This window comes from Engystomops pustulosus, chromosome 4 (genome assembly GCF_040894005.1).
Source record: "Engystomops pustulosus chromosome 4, aEngPut4.maternal, whole genome shotgun sequence".
Classification (NCBI taxonomy): Eukaryota; Metazoa; Chordata; class Amphibia; order Anura; family Leptodactylidae; genus Engystomops; species Engystomops pustulosus.
This window is the reverse complement of record NC_092414.1, coordinates 152,985,866-153,002,714: the sequence shown is the minus strand read 5'-3', so window position 1 is coordinate 153,002,714 and position 16,849 is coordinate 152,985,866. Positions and strand designations below refer to the sequence as shown.

General features: G+C 43.9%; 1 protein-coding gene across 1 annotated transcript in view; it reads right to left on the bottom strand.

The window, feature by feature from the left end:
- RFX7 (regulatory factor X7) overlaps positions 1-9,749 on the bottom strand; it is a 79,560-nt gene extending 69,811 nt beyond the window's left edge. The window contains exon 1 of the mRNA XM_072148157.1: positions 9,144-9,749. Within this exon, the coding sequence (XP_072004258.1) occupies positions 9,144-9,301 (158 nt within the window). The 5' untranslated portion in view covers positions 9,302-9,749. The remainder of the gene's footprint in view (positions 1-9,143) is intronic.
- Between the last annotated feature and the right edge of the window lie 7,100 nt (positions 9,750-16,849).

The following is a 16,849-nucleotide window of genomic DNA, read 5'->3' as shown; positions in this document are numbered from 1 at the left end:
ACAATCGTTCCGGTTCAACCTCCCATAGGTCTTAGTATTGTGTCACCTGTTGATATATACTGGCTTCCAAGTGTCATACTTTCTACAAAGAATGTGGGCACTAAAATAGAAAAGGTCTCAGATTGTTATAAAAAAATATAAACAGTTTAATTCTATTGACTTATCTCGATACAATACCATATTACAATAGTTAAAGACCAGTATTTAAGACAGCAATTTAAAAACAATGAATAACACAAGGAATCTGTATGTCTTTTTCTGAATGTGATGTTGTCCAAAAAAATGTTATTGATTCTTCAGTGTATAATTAGTCTTTTGTGTTCATACATGGAAAAAATATGATTATACATAGACAAAAAATAAAAAGTAAAACTTAGTGGATGAGGTCTATATCTGTTGATATAACACATATATGCGTTGAAGTTTGCGACCAAGGTGTAAGTATTCCAGGTGGTTTGTGTTTTCAGGTCATAAGGCCCGTTTGTAGTGCACGCGGCACTGAAGGTACTTGTAGCTCCAGAGCAAGGTTATGTTGTATTTTTTTCAAATAGATAGTCCGCCAATGTGAATACTCTACAACATTTATGATTCACACTGGCGGACTATCTGTTTGAAAATACAACATAACCTTGCTCCGGAGCTACAAGTACCTTCAGTGCCGTGTGCACTACAAACGCTGAGAACACGTGACATCAAGATCAGCTAGTTTGGGCTGCGGGAGGTGAAAACCCACGATCCACAAGCCGGTGAACGGCGTCATCAACAGCGTCTTCAATGGCGTTCTCAACGCCACTGCAGAATAAAGAGCGAACCCAGCCTGCACAGCCTAGAGACATACTACACAACGTCCTCCAGGACGACAAAGCGGTAAAATAGGCATAGCTGGTGATCAGAGTCTGCAGGAGAAGGTAACACAGACCCACTAAAGGGTGCTAGCATCAGCCCAGCTGAATACCAACTAACCGTGAGTGCTAAACAACATAACAAATAGTCGTATATTAAAAAATGAAAATGGTACCATATAAAGGTTAAAATTATTTGAAAGATCGAAAGCTGCCCAAGAAACAACTTTTTTTTTTTTTTTTTTTTTCTTCACTTTTAATTATATTAAAACGTGTACTACAGGCATAGGGCCCTATGACCTGAAAACACAAACTTCCTGGAATACTTACCCCTTGGTCGCAAACTTCAACGCATCTATGCCAATCAACAGATATAGACCTCATCCACTAAGTTTTACTTTTTATTTTTTGTCTATGTATAATCGTATTTTTTCCATGTATGAACACAAAAGACTAATTATACACTGAAGAATCAATAAAATTTTTTGGACTACATCACATTCAGAAAAAGACATACAGATTCCTTGTGTTATACATTGTTTTTAAATTGCTGTCTTAAATACTGGTCTTTAACTATTGTAATTTGGTATTGTATCGAGATAAGTCAAAAGAATTAAACTGTTTATATTTTTTGATAACAATCGGAGACCGTTTCTATTTTAGTGCCCACATTCTTTGTAGAAAATCTGTTTACATTTGTCCCTTTTTGGTGAAAAGGTTTCGATGGTAGCACATAGAACTGGAAAGGTTGGAAACTGATAAGTGCCACTACAATATCACCCAAGTGTCATACTTTGACTACAGAAGAAAGGCTGCTATTCGACACAGAAACTAATTTTGAGTTAAAAAGATGTTTTTCATGGTCAGCATTAACCATGACGAATAAAAACACTTGGATTAAGTCTTACAATCCAATGAGTAAGTGGGAATTTGTGAATGTACCCAAAGTGACACAAATCAAGAAAGCTTCAGTAGTACAGCAATGTGATCTTCCAAGTCTAGACTGCTAATCCATCTATGGGTCAAGACGTCTGATGTTATTCCTGTGGGGTTTTTTTTTCATCAAGGCTAGGGATCACATCCAAGTGTCAAGCAAGATATATTTGGACTAGACAAATAAAGTTTAGAGCTTGCAAAAAAGTGCCCGGATTAGATATAGCTCCCAATTAACTCCCCAAAATATTATGTGAACAAGTTGATGTTCACATACATCTCAATAGAGCTAACTTGCTAATCAGTGAAGGTCTCAGTGCAAAGATCCCGCAGATCATTAAAACGAAGGGTCCATCGGACCCCTTGTGGCTTCGTCGGATTAATCGAGCAGACGGCCGCACATGACCGTTCTGCTCCATTAATCTCTATGGAGCTGCCGGAAATTGACCAGCAAGGCCATCTCCGCCAGCTCTGACGGACCCCTCGTTTTCCTAGCACTGAGACCCCACTGATCAGCAAGTTAGGCCCTATCCATAGAATAGGGCCTAACTTTCCTTCGTGGGAAAACCCCTTTAATCTCCAGGAGCAATGAGGGGTCTGACTAAGGTACCTGGGACCCCTGGTTCTCGTGATCTGTGGGTGTCTCATCACTAAGACCCCCACCAATCAGCAAATTGGCCCTATCCACAGCTTGTTGTGGGACAACCCCTTTAACAATCCAGCTCCCGCCTATTACTTTAACTGCCTGAATCACCTATTCTCAAGATCACCGAACCTCAAGTCTGAAAAATTAGATTCTTATCTGCGACATAAAAAGCATATTTGTAGCAGGATTATAAAATGTCCCTTTTATGTCTATTCACTCCTGATATAAGGATTATGACAGGAGTGAACATTTGATGGTCCAAGGGCCACACTGCTCAATTTAAGCAGCACCAGTACCGGAGATACATCAACAACCACAGTACAACATAAGGAGACCCTCAGAGCAGACAGAAAAATAAATCCCCTCCTTTCCTGGCTACTCATCTATTTTTCTGCACCACACTGTAGCTTCTTCTCTCCTCCATGTGCCACATTGCCACGTGTTTGTGCTGGTTGCATGCCCCACCATCAGAACACAGAGCAGAGGCACAGGAGAGGACTTGGGAGCAGTACAGTGCAGTACAGTAATTACCATCCTGGTTCCTCTCCTGCTCCTGGGGCTGTTCTGCTCTGGGTCCTGACGCCGGCTCACACAGTCAGCATCAGGAGTAAGGACACAGAGTGTAGCAGCAGTAAAGGTTGGAGAAAGGACTTCTCTGCTGCAATCATCGCTACCCAGCCTCCTGCACCATGGAAAGCTTCCATCAGTTATAAACACGCTCATTGGACATTGAGCAGGTTGTGGGAGATAACTGGAGGCTTCACAGGCTGCAGGTGGCCTGACCACAGGATGTGCACCCCTGTTACAGGCTTTTTAGTTGAGATGAATGTGGCTACACTTTATGTACATTGCTCAGTAGAGAAGCTCCTCTGCTACAGATCAGAGGAAAAAGGCACTGGGAAGTAATGCCCGCTCTCATGTTACAACTCTCAGAGGTCGCACTAACATTTTTCCAGAAAGGTAATACGCCTCTTACTATTTTTGTAGGAGTATTTTTCATTAATTCATTTTCATTAATACAAATATATAACAGATCGCCATATATAATGTGGATGGTATTTATACAAGAAAATCAACTTGGTCCCAGCACACTACTTTTGGCTCTCATCTGATATTTATAAATCCCATTTCCTTTGACTTTTTCCCATCACCATACAGTTTAAATAGCGGGATTCCAGACCTATCAGGACGAAACATGCGGACAGAGTACTTACATAAGTAAGATATACATACTAGAGACCACTGGTAGTGAAAAAGAGACTAAACTATTATTAGGCCACGTGCATGTGAATGCGTGCTGTTTGTGGCCCATCAGTCATTGGCTTGAGCACCTCTTTATCTCACTCCCAGCAAACAGTGCGTCTGTGATATAATGGGGCACCTCCTTTTTCCTGAGGGGGGAGGATAGGGAAATGGCACAACAAGAAACTACTCTGGAGTCCACAGGTATCAGACGGCAAGTAGACAGATGGTGGTGCTCTCCTGAAATACACTATAGGGCAAAGATATATAAAGAGGAGAAAACACCACTCGCCAAGTAAAGGTGAGTTTAGTGGCACCTTTGTAAATTATTTGCGCCAGCTTGTTCAGTCTGCAGATCTAACTACACGATTGCCTCACTATTGAGCCATAAAGCTTGAAGGACCATGGGAAAGAAAGTATACATTTTCTACCAGGCCATGTTTCCCATGATGCAGCCCTAGGGTTACATTCACACGGCTGTTGGGGGACGTGTATACGGCCGCTGTATGTACGTCATAAATAGATCCCCCACTGGGTGGCAATGGGCGCACGCAGCCATACGGAGTGGTACCGTACCGCGGGCACATGTTCATCTGAATGTAGCCTAACATGGTATTGTGTACATTGTACAGCATTGATAAGGACAGAAACACTGCAAAATTGCTAACAAACACAATGTTACAGTTTTCATATCATCAATGGATCATGATTACACAAAGTAAAATCACAGAAAAGATGAGTAATAGTGGTTAAAAAGGTGAACACTGTCAGCAGTGACTATAAATGTTCAGTGTTACAGAAACACAAGTTATGTGCACCATATTCATCCCGAAAAGTAACACTGCATAGCTCTAACTGCATATGGCTCGAAGGGCTCAGACAGACATGCCCAATGCAGATCCGCAAAAAAATGCGGATGTGACATATCTGTGTTTAGTCGTATTGTATCCGCATCAGTTTTTTTCACTTCTGTAAGTTTGTGGTTGTGAAGAAAAACGGATGGGTTTTTAATCAACTTTTTGCCCTTCCTAGTTTTCTATTTGAGAAAAAAACAGACCGCATGACATCCGTGTGCCGGACGGTGTTTTTGCATATCCATTGACTTCCATGGAGGTCAGTGGTCTGCATGTGATGCTGCAATTTTTTTTCTCACCGTCTGCTCATCCGTGAAAAAAATAGGTCTGTATGCCATCTGCAAAAAAAATTAAAAAAAAAAAAAAAAGATAACATACAGACCTCAAAAACTCCCATCTGAATGAGCCCTAAAGAACATAAAAAATATTTGCACAAAGTGAATCCATAAAAGGGATATACACTCACCGGCCACTTTATTAGGTACACCATGCTAGTAACGGGTTGGACCCCCTTTTGCCTTCAGAACTGCCTCAATTCTTCATGGCATAGATTCAACAAGGTGCTGGAAGCATTCCTCAGAGATTTTGGTCCATATTGACATGATGGCATCACACAGTTGCCGCAGATTTGTCGGCTGCACATCCATGATGCGAATCTCCCGTTCCACCACATCCCAAAGATGCTTTATTGGATTGAGATCTGGTGACTTTGGAGGCCATTTGAGTACAGTGACCTCATTGTCATGTTCAAGAAACCAGTCTGAGATGATTCCAGCTTTATGACATGGCGCATTATCCTGCTGAAAGTAGCCATCAGATGTTGGGTACATTGTGGTCATAAAGGGATGGAAATGGTCAGCAACAATACTCAGGTAGGCTGTGGCATTGCAACGATGCTCAATTGGTACCAAGGGGCCCAAAGAGTTCCAAGAAAATATTCCCCACACCATGACACCACCACCATCAGCCTGAACCGTTGATACAAGGCAGGATGTATCCAATCTTCTACTGTCCAATTTCGATGAGCTTGTGCAAATTGTAGCCTCAGTTTCCTGTTCTTAGCTGAAAGGAGTGGCACCCGGTGTGGTCTTCTGCTGCTGTAGCCCATCTGCCTCAAAGTTCGACGTACTGTGCGTTCAGAGATGCTCTTCTGCCTACCTTGGTTGTAACGGGTGGCGATTTGAGTCACTGTTGCCTTTCTATCAGCTCGAACCAGTCTGCCCATTCTCCTCTGACCTCTGGCATCAACAAGGCATTTCCGCCCACAGAACTGCCGCTCAATGGATGTTTTTTCTTTTTCGGACCATTCTCTGTAAACCCTAGAGATGGTTGTGCGTGAAAATCCCAGTAGATCAGCAGTTTCTGAAATACTCAGACCAGCCCTTCTGGCACCAACAACCATGCCACGTTCAGGGTGCTGTCACACGTCGCGTTTACTGCATGCGTTTAAAAACGCATTGCTACAGCTGTTAACAGCGTTAACAGCTGTTTAATTAGGGAAATACCCCTTCAGCTGTAGCAATGCGTTTTTAAACGCATGCAGTAAACGCGACGTGTGACCGCACCCTCAAAGGCACTCAAATCACCATTCTTCCCCATACTGATGCTCGGTTTGAACTGCAGGAGATTGTCTTGACAATGTCTACAAGCCTAAATGCACTGAGTTGCCGCCATGTGATTGGCTGATTAGAAATTAAGTGTTAACGAGCAGTTGGACAGGTGTACCTAATAAAGTGGCCGGTGAGTGTATATACAGCAGTAACCTGGTCTGACCACTACTCTTAGAACAGAGCGGTCTGCTTCTTGCGTCAGTCTCTGCTAATGAGCCAGTCTGTTATGGTGTATCAAGGAGCTATTCTTTTTAGCTCTAGCATACACTTGCATACTTGGCCAAATACAATGGGGAAAAAAGGCAGAGTTTAAGTCACATAATTTATGGCAGCAGTACATCCGCTATAGGAACAAAGAGCCGAGAAAATCCAACACCCCATTTCTTCTCTACCATCACATAAGCGCCAGCACACCGGAGTATAGAAGAGGAAGTCTGTAGATTCTGGTTAAATCAATGATTTTGCTCCAATTTCCTCTACTCTGTATGTTCTCAATGTTCATGTAGTCAAAAACCATCTATATAAAACCCCCAACCCAAACAGCACATTTGTGTTTCCTCAAAACATAAGGATTGAGCAGGATAATATGGAAAGGAGGCCAATCCTATTTTGGTTCGATATGGCGACATTATGACATCTATGTAGGTAATAGTCTGCAGATCCCGGTATATTGGCTGTGACCTGGTAACTGTCCACCATAAGGCTACATTAACACATGCAGCTAGGAGCACATATTGCACTACAACAAATTTCCAGCCAACTTATGGCAATATACCAAAACTCTGCAAAAATAATCAACACCCTAACCATCAGTCAACACGCGACACATGAGATCCTCTATTCCTTATATAAATAGATGATACAGAGTAGACAAATACACAGAAAACCTGACACAAGCGTCCCCCTCCAGGAATAAGCAGCTCCTCAGCGAGGCGTTACAATGAGTACTGGGAAGCTCAGCAGCACATAACTGCTTTAGGACAACATGTGTTCTTCGTTTTATGCACCTTATATGACCTTGACATTGCTAGAATCAGTCACAGTTGTGTTGAGACTAGCTACCAAAACAAAGTGTACAATTGCCATTTGTCACGCCAATTTAGTGCCATCCCAGCCAATGTGCCTTTATTCGATTAAAACGCTGCAGCCTGCAGATCACATCACTGCTAGCTACAAGAGCCGCACCATCCAGGCAGATTATGTTTATTAATTATTAAATGGGTGTGGATGTGTGATCTGGTGTTAAGAGTATTGCATGTGAATCTACAAGGTCATGGGATCAAGCCCCCCCACTAATCTTGCTCGCATCAATTTAACCTGTTAGGTTCCTGAATGAATTCTTTATGCTACAATTTATTTCCTGCCTCGTCGATGAATTTGCAGAGGGACCAAATTTATTCTGCCCGCACAAAAACACCTTCGTAATGCAAACCTGATCCTAGCAGATCTGCAGCGACTGCTTGGTGCTGCACAGCTGGCACCACAAACAATGCACACGTCTGTTACTTGTACAATAGAAGGAGCTTGCAAGAAATATAGAATGTTTCCATTAACACGCCAACCACAGCCCCAAGCACAACAACACTATTTTAGCTGAGCTGCTATTGTATGCAAAGCCTCACACTTAATACAGCACATAGGTTGTAAATCACATTTATTAAATCTGCTAGAATACACAGGGATTGTAAATTATGCATAAAATGGTGTCTATACGTATTCAATCAAGGTCTGCACTCAGTAGCCATTTTGTCAGAAATATGACATGATACCAGCTGCAAGGGAATGTAAACAGCCTCTGCCGACCGACCGTCCCTCCCTCCCCAACCCAGTGCATAGAGGGGGGAAAATATAGGGTATAAGAAAAGGCTTTATCGTATTGCATAGGGCTTCATGAACCCCATAAATCATGAATGTGAATAGCTTGGGTGCATATCATGCCAATAAGCCCTCTAAAACAGGTGTGATTTTTATCCATCAGTATTAGACACTCCCACAATGCATCAGTCTAGTGACCTGATGCTAAAAAAAAAATAGCAGCCAGCCATTCAGCAAATGAGACTACATCTGACCACCTTTGTTATTCTTGTACAAATATCTCATCCCCGAGGAGAGAAATGAGCACATCCATCCTAATCGTTTGCAGGGCGATACAGATTGTAGTTACCAGGCGGCAATATGACATTGTACACATCGCCTGCATCCAGCCCTGCAATCTCCTATGTGCATGGAGAATACAAGCAGCAGTCATCATCCTTCCTTGTAGCTGCAAAATAAATATCTCACCTGCCCCTCCTCCACCACATAGAAGACACATCTAGAGCTGCCACTACCAACTTCTATTAATACACTGCACCAGGCTGCAAGTGAACAATGAATGTGCCCAGGTGACTAGCACACCAGAGGTCAAGCCATAACCTCAAGTCTGACATGACACACATGTCCGTCACATGCTATGTACATGTATGATCTGAGATGAGAACAGGTCACATCATGCACACTTGAAAAAGATGAGTGTACATATCATACATACATGTAAAACAAAGCAGAAGCTAAGGTCACATGGCAGGATCCATGACGAGATGACCGGCGCATGTATGATATGACACGACTTCTATACATGCCAACAAAGGTCACATGATAGATACAGACGGAATGATGAGTTACAGGTCATAATTTAATGTATGTGTATTGGCAAGAACAAATATGAAGAAAAACACACAGTATTTTTCTCTGGACAAAATGTAGTGTAGGAATTCAATCATATGTATGCATGTATACACATACTATATGGATATAGACGCATGCACAGACGCGTATGCACTATGTTTACACACACGAGTGGACATGTACCCAGTATGCAGTGACATGTACATACATAAGATGAATGCTGCATGAATGCTGCCCGTGTTGTACATGCCATCCTGCGTCATACATGTCAATGACATGTGAGTGAGGAGGATGGCACATACAACATGCCAGATGAATGAATGACAGGGCACAGGGCTCTGCAGCTTACCAGATGGAGTTCTTGATCTTCTGTTGCAGTATATTGGCCTCTGTGCCCTGCAGTCCTGTCACCAGAGCTGGCAGTGCCCCTGGTGAGGCAGAGGGCAGCTGAGGCTGCTCGGGCCGCTGCTTCTTCACAGCCTGTTGTTGTTGTTGCTCCTCTGCCATGATGATTGCTGATGCTGGGCTCGGTGTGTAAGTGTGAGGGAGTGGGGAGGGGTGGAAGCAGGAGGACGGAAGGAGCTCTGCACACTAGGCCTTTACCCCGACCTCGAGTATATCGCCTCCCGTGTCTGGAGGGACATGACGGGGGCAGCTCGGCCGGGGGAGGGGAGGGCTGAGGGCAGCTAGTGCCGTGCAGCGGCGTGGAGCGGGGTGAGGGGCATGGTAGGGCTGGAGGACGGGGACGGCGGAGGGCTAGCTGCTAGTAGCAGGATGGGAGCTGGCACACAGGGCAGCTGGGAACGGGGGCATTAAGGTAACGAAGGCAGAACTGCCCCCTCACAGCTGCGCTCCGGCTAAATCCAACACCTGGTCCCACTGCAGCCGCCAGCAGCCCGCACGGCGCTCACTGGAGAGGAGCGGAGGCTGCGCCCGTACTGCGCAGGCGCACTGATCCTAACAACAACTACTACACACATCATGCCGCACTGACAAGAACTCCCGCTCGTCAGCTCCATCATCACCGGCACCGGCCACTGGCGGCGTATAGCATATACACTACCCGCTACAGAAACAACATGTATATACAGATCTATCAGCATTATAATAACAGGCTCCCTTCTTTGGGAGCAAGAAAAATTCTACCTACTCCAATCAATAATTCTAATATATAACAATATCACTTTATATTAATACTATTTCAGTTCACCTTTTTGTATCTAAAATTATTTCATTAATGTGTAAACTCATATAAAGACACATATCATCCCTGCATAGATCCAGAAGATAGAATACACACAACTCCACAACCAAGTTAACCTCTGAGGGCGCGTTCACACGTTCCGCTAGCGACGCTAGTGCACAGAGGCAGGACTCGGGCCGATTGCATATGAGTTTCCAGAGAAACACATGCGATCGGGCCCGAACCCCGACCTCCTAGCAGAACGTGTGAATGCGCCCCTTAGGGTGCAGTCATACGTTGCGTCTAAGGCAAGCGTTTAACCCCCTAAGGACACAGGGTTTTTTCGCTCATTTCTTGCTCCACCCTTCAAAAATCCATAACTTTGTGTGTAACAAATTTTATTTCTCTGTCACATTATTTCTTATTCCATGCCGTGTACTGGGAAGCTGGAAAATATGGAAAAATCGGAAAAAAAGCGTGTTTGCGTCACGTTCCTGTGGACTCATTTTTTAACGACTTTCACCGTGCGCTACAAATAACACCTCCGATTTATTCTTTGGTTCGGTGCGATCACAGTAATACCAAATTTATGAAGGTTTTATTGCGTTTAAACACATTTTCAAAAGTTAAACGATTGTGTACGAAAAAGTAAATAACTTTTTCATACTTTGGTGTACGGAGCTGTGTGAGGAGTTATTTTTTGCTAAATGAGCCGACGTTTTCATTGCTACCATTTTGAGGTCTGTGCGACATTTTGATTTTTTATGTGTAAAAGTCGCATTCCGGACATTTGGGCGCTATTTTACCTAATGGGGGCATTTTGGGACGCGGCGATACCTATTGTGTCTGTGATTTTTACTGGTTATTCTGTTTTATATCAGTTCTAGGGAAAGGGGGGTGTTCTGAAGTCTTAGGGTTTTCCCTTTTTTTTATTATTTTTGAAACTTTTTTTTACTATTTTCTTAGACCCTCTAGCGTACATTACCCCTAGTCTGATCGTTCCTACCATATACAGGCAGTCCTCGGGTTACGTACAAGATAGGGTCTGTAGGTTTGTTCTTAAGTTGAATTTGCATGTAAGTCAGAACTGTATATTTTATAATTGTAGCTACAGAAAAAATATTTTTGGTCTCTGTGACAACTGGATTTTAAAAATGTTGGGTTGCCATAAGAACTTGGATCAACAATAAAGCTTAATTGCAGACACCTGTGATAACTGTTATAGCTGTTTATTGTAGTATAAGGCTAAAGTACAGTAAATTACCAACATCCAGAGGTCCGTTTGTAACTAGGGGTCGTCTGTATGTTCTTAAGTAGGGGACTGCCTGTACTGCAATACTACTGTATTGCAGTATATGGCATTTTTGCACAGTATTCATTGCAATGAGCCGCTGGCTCATTGTAACGAATCTGCATAATCTATGCAGCCTCGGGTCTGACAAAGACCCGAGGCTGTCAGGGGAGAGACAATCGGATCCAAGATGGCGGCGCCCGAGTTAAGAGAGATTTGCCTAATTAACCCCTACGGGACTCAGCCTATTTTGGCCTTTAGGAAAACCCGACGGATCCTGAAAATTGGGGTATTTAAAAAAAAAAAAAAAGTGTGGCTTGACGCACATTTACCTGGACCAAGAAATAGAAGGTGAACTCCAGCGGACCTCGGCGCAGCAGCAACACCTAGTGGATATCGGCACACGGACCTTAGTGAATTCCGCCCGGACCCGAATCAGCGTCAGAGAAACCGCCACTGGATCGCGACTGGACCAGATAAGTAAATGTGCCCCATTGTCCTTCAAATTAGTTAAAAAATTTGGATGAAATCTTTTGGTTTAGTTATGAAAAAACTACATTTGGCAAAAATTTTGAAAAATTCTTTATTTTCAAAGTAGTAAATTCTCTACTTTTGATGCAGATAGTCATAGCACCCAAATAAATTCATAACTTACATTTCCCAAGTGTCTGCTTTATGTTGGCATGTTTTTTTAAGATGCCACATATTTTACTAGAATGTTATGAGGCTCAGAATTTGGGTGCAATTTTTCAAATTTTTTGGAAACTCAGCAAAACCCTATTTAGATGGACTTGCTCAACTTTTAACCCCTTCCCACAGTGACTTAGCACTCAGCGGCTGATATACATGTATCAGCCGCTGACATGATGCACCGGCAAACACGGGGTGCCAGCTGTAACATATAGCTGGCACGCCAGTGTAACACCCGAGATCGGAGTGTGCTCCAATCGCGGGTGCTTAACCTATTAACTGCCGCGGTCAGCGCAACTGGGGCATCTAACATGCCTCTAGGGGGTCATCGTTGCTAAGGCAGTGCTGGGGTCAGATCTGGTCCCCAGCACTGCCTGCAAGAACTGCCGGTTAGATGGCGTCTGTGACGTCATCTTACTGGCACAGTGCCAGCCTATGCATGTGCACAGGCTGACACTGCTAATAGTATGAATAAAAACGAAAAAAGTTGCCAGCTCACCTCTCCCAATGGTGTCAAGTCCGACACGGGCCACCCCTCTGCTGGAGTTGAAACATAAGTAGACATTTCAAAAATTATGAAAATGTAAAGTAGACATATGGGAAATGTTAGTCGGTAAGTTATTTAGGGGGTAAATCTATCGGCCTGAAAACGTAATGATTTTGAATTTCGAAAATGGCAAATTTTTCAAATAATTCATCATATTTTCTTTTTTTGGTAAATAAACGCAAAACTTATCATCCAACATTTACCACTAAAATGAAGCACAACATGTGCGGAAAAATAATCTCAGAATCGCTTTGATAAGTAACAGTGTTCAAAAGTTACAACCATATAAAGAGACGCAAGTCAGAATCCAAAAAATCTGACTGAGCCTTAAGCTACAAAATGGCTGCGTCCTTAAGGGGTTAATTGACGGTGAGAGGCCTTAATAATAGAAAAACTTGTAAATTAACCCTGTTATGGAAACTACACCCCTGAATGTATGAAAAAGCACTTTTAAGAAGTTTGTTAACCCTTTAGGTGTTTTATAGGGGTTAAAACAAAATGGAGGTGCGGTCTACAAATTGTAATATTTTTTGACAATACATTAATTTTGGAAGGAAAATTAAACATTTGCAATGGATTAAATGAAAAAAGGCTCCACAAAGTTTGATACCCAAATTCTCCCGAGTACACGGATACCCCATATGTGGTGGTAACCTGCTGTATGGGCACACGGCCGGGCATAGAAGGGAAGGAGGTGCCATGCAGAGCAGATTTCATTGTCAAATTGTACAGGCTATAACTTTTTTTATTTTTGTAATGTGGACCTATAGGGGCTTATTTTATGCCACATGAGATGAACTTTTCTGTTATATAATTTTGGGGCATCTATAGCTAATTGGTTAAATTTTATTAACTCTTTGTTGGTGGAGGAAATGAAAATCATCCATTTTTTGGAAGATTTTGTGGGGTTTTTATAACATAAAAATAGTACCGTATTTTCCGGGCCATTAGGCGCACCGGAATATAAGGCACATTAGTCCGATGCGCCTTATATATGTAATAATTCCATATATAAGGCGCATCGGACTATAAGGCGCGGGTTCCGGGGGCGTGTCGGAGGTCCGGGGGCGGAGCGGAGACGCGACGGGACGCGACGCGGAGAAGAGACGCGACCCGAAGACGAGACCCGACGAGACGCGGCGACGCGGGGAAGGTGAGTGGGGAAGGTGAGGGGGAGGTGGAGGAGGGCAGCGGATCATACTTACATAGGTCCCCGCTACCGGAGACAGCAGATCTCCAGCGGGAACTGCATACCACGCGGCAGAAGTTGTTCGTGCCGCGTGGTCTGCAGTTCCCGCTGGAGATCTGCTGTCTCCGCTAGCGGGGACCTATGTAAGTATGGTCCGCTGCCCAGCGCCATACATAGGGCGCACCGGACTATAAGGCGCACTTTGGATTTCCAAGGAAATCCAAGGCTTTTAAGTGCGCCTTATAGTCCGGAAAATACGGTATATTATTTGTATTCTATGGGTCGCCATGATTAATAAAATACCTCATTTATATAGATTTTTTTTTCTTTTTTTTCCAAATTTTACTGAATAAGAAGTAATTTGGCAAAAATGTTGATTTTAGCATCACCGTCTTTTTAAATGAATAACTTTTTATTTTTCTGCTGACAAATCTGGTTAAGGGCTTAATTTTTGACATTTTAGGGGCTTATATTTTTATGTATTTATTTTTTATTTATTCTTATGTTTAAACTTTAGTGTTTTTACTTTTATTACTTATACAAACTTGAAGTTGAACCAGCGATGCTCTGATCAAGTTCAATACACTGCTCTACAATACTTATTCATTGTAGAACAGTGTTAAACTGTCTGAGCATGCAGACGCATGCGCAGACAGTTTACATTCAGAACCAGAAGGGGGTCTAACTGCTCAGGACATCGGGCAGCCCCAGGGCACTCGGCAGACCTCAGGGCTACCCAGAAGAGGATCGGTTCCCCCGGTAAGTGGCACAGAGGATCCGATCCATAGGGGAAGACCTTTACACGCCGCAATCATCCTTAACCGTGGTGTGTAAGGGGTTAACACTCACGGCCGGACCCGGCTCTGATCGCGGATGTTATATAAACAGCTGACAGCCGCTGCTTCTGGTGCTGGCTCCGTTCGTGAGCCGGTGCCAGAAGCGGGACGTTATAGAATGTCCCAGTGAGGGGAGGAACTACCAGCCGTTAAACAGCTGTTCACACTTTCATTTACAAATGCAAGTGTTAACATTGCATTAACAAACACAGGCCTTAACATTGAGTTAACGGTTGAGTTTTGTAAATGCAAATGTTTACAGCTGTATAATTAGGCAAATCTCTCCAGCTGGTGGAATGTTTTTGGAAAGCCCATGCGTTAGACGCATCATGTGACTACATCCTTAACCACCAGGCCCTTTTTAATTTTTGAGGTTTAATTTTTCACTCCCTAGCTTCAAAAATTCATAACTACTTTTCCATGTAAAGAGCTGTGTGAGGGTGTGTGATGATGTGACCAGGGTGACCAGGTGGAGGGGAGGCCTGCTGGTAATTCACCACCATAAATTAACCTAATTGAGCCAGTTTGTTGACAAAACCAGCATGTGGCTGGGCTTCAAAGACCTATACAGACAAACCGACTGCAGGCCTCACCCCACCTCGCCTCCCCAGTCGCAAACAAAGAGCCATTAAAACTTTCACATCACCAGGTTGTATAGAGACAGTTATGAAGTTATGGTCCGTCTCACCAGAACACCAAATACATTTTTGGATCAGTTATTCTCCATAAATCATAACAACCCATTGTTCATTGCTCTAGGATACTCAGATCCAGAGATATCAATATCTCTGGATAGGACCATAGCAAATGGGTCAGGTTTGGTATCAATGCGATCCTGGGATTCACCCGGATCCAATGATACCAGAACCATGACCCCAGGACCTTCCCATGGGGTAGCTGTGGCTTCTCCAGGGCTCTGGATGTAATATCAGGTAGGAGGGACCATTGACCCCCCTTAGGATGGGCAGAGGTGTGTCCACACCTGATATAATCGGGCGCCCTTGAAGGGGCCGGGGTCTTTGCCCTGGGGGAAACTAACATCAACTAAGCGCAGGGAGGATCTAAAGGTGTGGACTATCCATCCCCATTAGGCCACACACAAAGGTAACTAACTAACTAAATTGCTTAGACTTGTGGTGCTACCTGTGTAATTTGTACTCTGTTTACTGTATATATCTATTGTGTGTACTGTATTGTCTAGTGTGCCCTTAAGGCAATTAAATATAAAATCTAATCTGTGTTGCTCTTTTATCTCGATCACGAATCTTACGTCCGGGTTTCTCGCTTATATACATGCTACCGGGTTGCTTCCTCACCCTATATAATCCCGTTACGGACCGGGCTTATATTAAAGGAGAACTGGTGGCAGCATAAGGCTGATAATATTCTGTCTCACTGCGGCTAGTGAGAGGGATCTTATAGCCATTCAGGGATTTGATTTAGGGTTGTGCCATATCCGGAAGTTGTGTGGACAACTTTAAATCACTTCCTGCGCCTCTCAGAACCCGTGCGTTCTGGGAGTGTCTGTAAAAGGATAACTGAGTGACCTTACGTACCCTTCAGGGGTCCGGAACGTTGCGGTTTCCTTCACATTGGTGGCAGCGGTGGGATAATCGAGATAATAGTGTTTGATTGTGTAATCCATACTCTCAAATACTAAAGATTGCCAACAGCAGCTTTTGTGTTGGGATCTTAAGACCAATTCAGCACTAGACACAAGCAGAGTGCAATTACAGTAAGGTGTGAGGTACATCAAGTTGCAGTTCTTTGTTAGTTACCAAGAGCTGTGATAATGGCCGGTAGGAACAAAGGCAGGAAGAATGCTGCCAGTGCTGTGGACATTACAGAGGACGATGCAGTACCGCAGTTGGACCAGGAGGAGGTGGGGGGCGCTATTGTTCAAGGCGAGGGGGAGCTCTGCCCAGACTCCCCAAGGAGCCAGTCGCCAGTGGTCAGTCCCACATTGGACCGCCCACTGCCCGCCCACCCACATGGTCTGATGGGCTCGGCGGCCATCTTGCAAGCTGCCTTGTCCAGTTTACAGGCGGGGAACCATGCTGCATACGAGACCCTCATGGCTGCTGCAGAGCGGCGAGAGCGAATGGAAGCAGAGGCGGCAGAAAGGCGAGAGCGAGCAGAGGCTACAGAACGGCGGGAGCGAGTGGAAGCAGAGGCCGCAGAAAGGCAACGGGAGCGTGAACACCAGCTACAGATGCTCCAGCTACAACAGTCTGCTCCTGCTAGTCCAGTGTTGCCGGAGAACCATGTCCCAAAGCTGCGGACTGAGGACTTTCCCCTTTTGGATGAAGGTACTGACTT